The following is a 7,911-nucleotide window of genomic DNA, read 5'->3' on the forward strand; positions in this document are numbered from 1 at the left end:
GGGTCAAGCCGTTTCGGCTCCTCCTCCTCGGTTTCTACTCCTCCTCCTCCTCGCCCTCGTCGTCGCCGCCGTGACCTCCTCGTCATCTTCGGCTTCCGCTCTGCTGCTCCTCACCGCCTCGCGCTGCTCCTCACCACCTCGCCGCCTCGCTGCTGCTCCTCGCCGCCTCGCCTTTGCTTTTTGTTTCGATCTCTGTTTTTACTTCGTCTTCTGCTTCTTGATTTGTTAAATCTGATTTGATTTGTTGAATTATTGTTGGTTTTGTTCTTGTTGAATCTGATTTCATTTTTGAATTGTTGGTTTTGTTGGTTTCTGAATTTAGTGTTGGTGTTGGTTGGTGTTGGTGTTGGTGGTGGTGTTTGTGGTGGTGGTGGTGGTGGTGTTGGTGTTGGTGTTGGTGTTGGTGTTGGTGGTAGAGGAGGTAATTGTGTTGGTAGTGGTGAGAGTATTTTTGTTCAAAAAAATTAAAAGGACGATTTTAATACGAAAAAAAACGTTAAGTATCATTTTAAATCGAAAATTAGATGAGGGACGGATTCGATTCTAGCGAAAAACTTTAAGGACCAAAACCATACTTACCCCATATTAGTCATATCGTACAAAATATGTTAAAAAATGTATGTGTAATAAAAATATAATTTGAAGAAAGAAAAACATGTGCCTCACAATAAATTTGACTCCCACCATTCGAAAAAGAATAACAAGTAAGTCATATGGTACAAAATTTATACATGTTGAAGAGAACAAATATATCACTTGTTTGATCAATTAGTGAAGGGCAAATAAACTTATCCTCGGTAAAAAAAATAATAACTAGAGACAAATTTTTTGATGATGAACAATTATTTTTTACTTTTCGATCCTGAGTTATTACTTTTAGTAACGAACGAGTGACGAGATTAAGGATTTACTTATGAAAAAGAGCAATTTCGCAAGTTCGCAAGAACAATAACCAGCTTTTAAATTTGCATGAACGAAAAAGAGGAAGAAAATAGTTAAAGCATACATAACAATTTTGAGTAGAATTAATTTTGATGTATGTTAGTGTAAAAATTTTTTATATATGTATCTAAATATTAGCAAAAATAATTATCCTTTAATTTTTATTTTAATTGCATGAATAATTTTAAAAAAAATGTAATTAAATGACTGTATAAAAATATTTTATAGTATCAGTGCATAAAAATTAAATTTTTATAATAATATCAAATAATGTAACAAGAGCACATAGTAGCTTTATAAAATGTTACCAGCAAAATCAAGGTTAGGAAACTTGTGATGAGGCACAAAGCTAGGTGATTGAAGAAGAGGTTTAAACTCAAAGGCATTTGGCACCACTGTACCAGTATATGTCCCTTTCTTATTCACTTTTATTATTTCTTTGGGTTAAGTATGATTTTGTTTTCTAATGTACAGATCGAAATTTTTTTCGTTTTCGACTAATTTTTGCTTACAAAATGATCGCGAAGGTTCCAATTTATTTTAATATCGTCATTTTTTATCAAAATTTTTTATTTTTATTCCAAAAATACTCTAACTAAAAAAAGAAAAAGAAAACGTTGAATAAAGAGAAAAAGGAGAACTGGGAAGGGATTCACGCTTGGATGTGGGGAAGTTAGTTCAGGGAAGAAGAGGAGGAAGGGAAGGTGAAGAAGGGAAAGGGAAGAGCCATCGCCACTGCTCCTCGCCGCCGCCGCTGCTCTTCTCCCCTTTGCGCTAACCCTAGAGCCACCGCGACCCTCTCCCTCCTTCTCTCATTCTCTGTCTCAGACCTCCTCAAACCAGAACTCACCGCCAGCTATTACAACATTCCTGTTGTCCACCAGCGGCGAAACATCTGCGGCCTTTGCCCTTTGGTGACGAGGAATCTGAAGGAGGCAGCTGGACTGATGCGACACTGGCGGCAAGGGAGGAGGAAGAGGCAGATTATGGCGGCGGCGGCGATTGCGGAGTCTCGGCGATGGATTTGGGCTGGGTGCCGCGGACAACTTGAGCCCATGGAGAACTTGTTTTACGCTTTTGATTCGATTGAAGATGAAGACGATGCTATTTCACTTCTATTTCTTCTGTTTTTATTTCTGAATTCATTGAAGAAGAAGAAGAATATTTTTTATTTTCTATTTTCATTATCCAGGTTATCATTTTGCTTTCAATTTCTGTTTTTGGTTTGATTCTGGATTAGTTTAGCTGGATGTTGATTTTTTGTTAGTGAATTTTAAGAAATGGTTAACTGTATATATGATTCATTGTTGTTGTTATTCTGTGTCTAGTTGTTGTTGTTTCATTGTTGTTGTTTTTGCTTCTGCTTTCTTCTTTCTACCTGTTTTTATTTTTTTCTGCTTTATTGTTGTTCTGATTCTATTATTATTGTTGTTGTTCTTTTTCTTCTTCTGGTTATTGTTGTTTTATTGTTGTTGATTCTATTTCTGTTTTTATTTGTGTTTCTGCACCTCTATTTCTAGTTAATTTTGGAGAAAAAGGGAGAAAGATATTTTCGTCTGCATGATTTTAAAACTAAGTTAAACCTTTAAAATCATTTTATAGATAAAAAAAGATCAAAAACAAAAAATTTTCAACCTCTATTTTATAGACTAAAATTATACTTAACCCTATTTCTTTCTTTCCATGTAGCTTCAGGAATAACTGAACCATAGACTTATATCATCATTATTCCCAATACCACAACACTGCATAGTAATCCTAATAACCCCATTTTCTAATTCAACTTCTAATAATCCCAAAGCTTATATAGATGACCATATAGATACGTAATTGACTTTGACTAACTATATATATTTGTTGCTGATTTATATTTTGAAAATATAGCAAATAAATATAATCTAATTACAAAAAATATAAAGTCAAGGAGTTCAATGACGTGAGAAATAAATTTTGAAATAAATTATTTTATTTTATTTTAGTTTATTTCATGAATATAATATAATTATACAATAATATTTTTTTTTGTGATTGATCACGTGTCCACGTATATATATAAAAAGTAAATATTATGATATGCCACCATTTACTTTTTGTCACATTAAAAAATAGGTAAAAATTGCAAACAAGTGTTAAATTGAGTCACAGTTAAAGTTTGAATTATTAATGACATTCATTACAAATATTTTTTACATGGAAAATCCATCACTATATATTTGTATATAAATATACATATAATTTAATTTATTTATAATATATATTTTTATATTAATAATTAATTTTAATATATACTAACACAAATAGATATTATTCATTACTGATACCAATTACCAAGGACAGAGGAAACTCACTGTTTAGGGTAGAGAGCATTTATTTTCTTTTTGCATCTTGAATCTTGATCATTTTCAGAAAATGTTTCGAAATTTCAATTTATGTTAGCTCCCCAAGCCATTTCGTAATGTAACGTTAGTTTGACGAAATTCACCAACAAAAAGCAATTCTTTCTTCAAAGTCTCGTAAATATTTTTCGTATTTCCTCCACCAAGCCGTAACAACTAAATAAAGAAAAATAGAAACAAATCAGACAATCAGAAGGGTATTATAGATCGTGTTTTCCGACAAAGTTACTTTTATTATCTATGCATAAACAATAATGTCAGGGACAACACCCCATTTAGTTTACACTAATTCCTACTCAATATACAGCACCGCCGCCAAGCAGCTAGATTACATTGCATGCACCAGTCTCCAAAGCAATCACAAATTCTATATTTTTCAGGCCAAACATTGTATACCTAACAATTTCAGTCTCCTGCGACATCACACAAATTGATGTCAAGTGTCAAACTATGTATGTATATGGTATGGAATAATCAGGCAAATGTTACATACTATTACTATAACGAGTGCTAAATTACAGCATGCTTAAAGTGTAAGCTGATCCATGTTCTTAACATTCCTTGCATTCAACCTTCCTTCATCTTGCTCATCGCATGGGTTTCCTCTGTAATTGGATATTGCCTCTTCATTGTCTGAGCAGCCTGGTCTTTCAGTAAGGAACTGTTCCCAAAACACATCATTTACCCTGTTTGGCTGAGTAACTTGGTTGTTACTTGGAGTTTCCAGTGAAGAAGCCAAATTGGTTGCATCATTAGCTTGGTTTCGGTTTGAGAAAACTCCACTGTCGGATTCTTTACTGTTGGAATGAAACCTAGGCTCTGCCAGCTTGCCAATTTCTTGAGAATCTATTTGGGATGCTTTTGCTGAGTATGGATTTCTATTGACCTTAAACGGGCACGATGCCAAAGTAAGTTGGCAGGATATGTGACTGTCACCTTCTTCACTACTTGGCTCCAACGTACACAGTTTTGGGCTCTCAGAATTTGTCGCTCTTTGTGATAAACATGAATCCATCTTGAAAGTAAAAGATGCCCCGGTATCAGCAAGCTCCAATGTTTCCGGTGCAAAAGGAACAGATGTTCTTGTCTGGGTTCCTGTTTGTTCACCTTCAGATATTTTCTTCTGTGGACTTTCCCCATCTTCATTTGAACTTTGTGTGCTACGTGACACTAAGTTCATATCTGACACAGCTGGTGACAATTCCAGTCTGAGTTTGTTCGAGAAATCTTGATGGAAAACGTTCCCAAATTCCATTCTAAAATTGTTAGGATTGTCCACAAAACTACTTTCTACAACAGGTTGCATGTCATCAACTTGAGGCAATCGTCTTTTCTTGTTATATGCTGATAAATCCATGGACTCAATTTTCCGGGAAAACTGTTCAACAAAAGTAGGATTCTGAAGAGCCTTCTCGAAAATGTTCAGCAAATGTTTCTGCCTCTTCTCCATACCATCTAATCGCTGCTGAAACTCTTCTAGATGAAGCTTCGCTGTTGATTGATGTTGTTTAAAGCTGAAAATATTAGATTCAATGGAAGATTTCTCACGGTTAAGTTTTTCAATTTCTTCCTCAAATGCTGCCCTTTCTGGATCCACAACAGAGCCGGGAGGATGACTATGACTGTGAATGGGTTTCCGGCGGTGGATATTCTTAAGAAGATGCTTTTGGTCTTTCATAAAATCATCATTAGCAAACTCCCACCGTTCAGGATGTATTTTGTGAAATCCCTGACCAATGAACACACATGAATGAATAAACCAAAACAAAATTAAACTATAAAAAACAAGTTGACCAGTTTCCCCCTTAAAAACAGAAATCAATGTGAGAGGGGAAATGGGTCAATGAGCAGAGCTTTTAAAAATCAATTCAATTGTATCTTCTCTTCCAATCTGTTTGAAACACTAAGCAGGAAGTGCTAACAAATAGCTCTTATTAGAAAAAAAATGGATACCTACTAATGGAACAAATAGATGAGTCTTTGAGGAGCATATCAAAATTCAGATTCAAATATCAAACATGCCTATCATCAAGTCATTATTAAATAACTTACCCATAACTATTTATTGAGCTTTGTTGATTCCTAAAACCCAACACATTTGCTTCACTTGTAGAAGACAACCAAGCTAGTTCTTATTTGTACCCCTGAAGAAAAGTAGAAAACCAAACATTGACAGTATTTCACCGTAGTAATCTTCCTTAGTAGCTGCTGTTTCTAGCTGGTTGCTACTTGTACTATGATGGTTTTTAGTATATAAGTCTAGCCATAAAGGGTGGTAACATCACCATACTCCTACAACACCAAGAACCCTAAATTCTAACATTCTAACAACTGCAAAGAAATAAGATGCATCCAACATGCATGCTTTGCCAATAATACAACATCAAAGTCCAGGATTAACATCTGAACACATTTGGTTTCATATCTGTGTGAAACCAAAAGCAACATTCTTCCTATTTTCCTCTCCCTAATGGGAAAACACTAGTGTACTTTATTAGTGTATGTATTAGACTTGCTGAAGACCGATCACAATCCTTGACGCGATCCAAACCCTAACCTAACCAAAATCTTTCCTTCTGAGCTCTAAAACTATTAAATTCACACTCCATACCCAAGGATCAAACAACGAGAAAGCAACACTACCATTGACCAACCGTATCTTCGAACATCATCTGTAATTTTAACTAACGAGCATATTTTATTCTACTGTTTCAACACCATCAATGTATTAAATCTTGACCAAGTCCAAGTTGCAGATAAACTTCATTTCAGATCCAAACCTAAACTCTTCGTTGATTTCACCACAATAATTGATTTCACCACAATAATGATCATTGATGTCATCATACACAATCAAATTTTCCATTCAATTTCATCGCACTATCAAAGGTAACATAAAATTGAATTATAGCCAGCAAACAGAACACAATTACAAAATAAGTATAAGCACCAACTCTATATATACTTGTGAATCGAAGGAACAACTCACATAGGTATTAAGCTGGCGGATGAAGCTAGAAAAGTTGTTATGCTTGAAATAGGTAGGTAGAAGAAGGCGCGCAAACTCTGGCGGGTTCCAAACAACGAAGCTGTTGTTGGTGGAGCTGTTCCAAGAAACGATGTCATCGGTGGCGGAATCGTCAACCATGTCATAAGTCTTCAACAAGAACGGCGCCGGTCCACCTCCTGCTCCTCCTCCGGTGGATTGCGGTGCTCCTCCCTCCATTCCAGATCCTTCTAGAAAATCCTCTCCTTCTCAAAGTAATTAGAGAATAATTGGAAAGAAAGAAGACCTGCAATTCCAGTTCCAAACGTAATCAAATCGGGACAGTTTAGCGAGGTTGCGAGAACCAAACCGGTCATTGAACCGGTCAAGTGACGGGTTCATTGGCTCAATGGTCTAACCGTAGTCGAACCGGTTTAGTTAAATATACAATAAAATTATTAAAAATTCAATATACAATTTCAAACATCCAAATTCAATGATTTCTAAACTAATAAAATTCAAAATTTTGTAATTTCACATAATAACTTGTCCATATTTTATCAGTAAAAATTCACAAAAAAAATTTCCAAAAGGATTAAGATCTCTCCTTGCTGGGAATAATGCATAAAAAACCAGTTGCAACGATCTCTTCTTTGATTCCCAGTGTAAAGCAAAAAAAAATCCTTAAAGAACTTTACTCTACTCCCAGCTTCCCCAAACTCCTCCTCAAACTTCTTCTTCCAGAGGTCATTATTCCCAGACAGGTATCGCAGTTCACTACACAAGCAAGTCACCCTAGCCACAACAACACTAGGAAGACACTCCAAAATCATCATCTTAAGTTCTGTGGGGACATGAAACACGGTGGAGGGTCCAATCCAGCTTTGTCACAAAGATCAATCAATAATCGCAATGCAAGCCTATCCTTAACCATCTTCCACAACTCAAAAATATTACTTTGTTGATCAACAACAGTATCATCATCAAAATTATCCTTGGATTCAAAATTTTCCAGCATCAACTTCAAGGGCTTGACAAATTTACGGTTATCCATAGTATTCAAGAAAACTCAGCATCCAAAAGTCGAAAACCCAAAAACAGAAAAACTAAGCAAAAAATCCAAACTCAGAATCATAAAACCCAGCAACTCAGAATCACACAATCAGAGTTATTAACAAATTGAATCACAGAATCAACTCAAAACAAGCAAAAATAAATTGGAACAGGAATGCTTACCCGCGGCGAGGGAGGAAGTGACGGCGGCGACGGAGAAAGGAAGTGAGCTCGGACAAAGAGAGCTGAGAGAGAGCTCGAACACGAAACGAGCTCGGAGAGACAGAAAGCTTGAAGAGACGACCACCGACTGACCCACCAACGGCGACGCCACGAGCTCGGCGCGGACCTTCGTGCAATGGCAAGGAGGAGACGAACGATGAGAAGAGGGCCGAGCAGACCTTTCCACGGTCGATCACGGCACTCACGATGAGGAGAAGGGTTCGGCGACCTCCTTGACTGTTTGGGTGATGAGTTTGGGATGGTGGCTGATGAGTGGTGGCTGCTCTGAGAAGGGTATTAGGGTTTTATGTG

At 36.4% G+C, this 7,911-nt stretch overlaps 1 protein-coding gene across 1 annotated transcript; it reads right to left on the bottom strand.

The window, feature by feature from the left end:
- Positions 1 to 3,550: 3,550 nt before the first annotated feature.
- Positions 3,551 to 6,593, bottom strand: LOC107466785 (heat stress transcription factor A-5; the record flags this gene model as incomplete). The annotated part of the gene is given in 2 exon segments (XM_016085785.2): positions 3,551 to 5,067; positions 6,328 to 6,593. Coding segments are annotated over 2 exon segments (1,440 nt in total). The 3' UTR covers positions 3,551 to 3,864.
- Positions 6,594 to 7,911: the final 1,318 nt, after the last annotated feature.

Source organism: Arachis duranensis, chromosome 9 (assembly GCF_000817695.3).
Source record: "Arachis duranensis cultivar V14167 chromosome 9, aradu.V14167.gnm2.J7QH, whole genome shotgun sequence".
NCBI classification, from domain to species: domain Eukaryota; kingdom Viridiplantae; phylum Streptophyta; class Magnoliopsida; order Fabales; family Fabaceae; genus Arachis; species Arachis duranensis.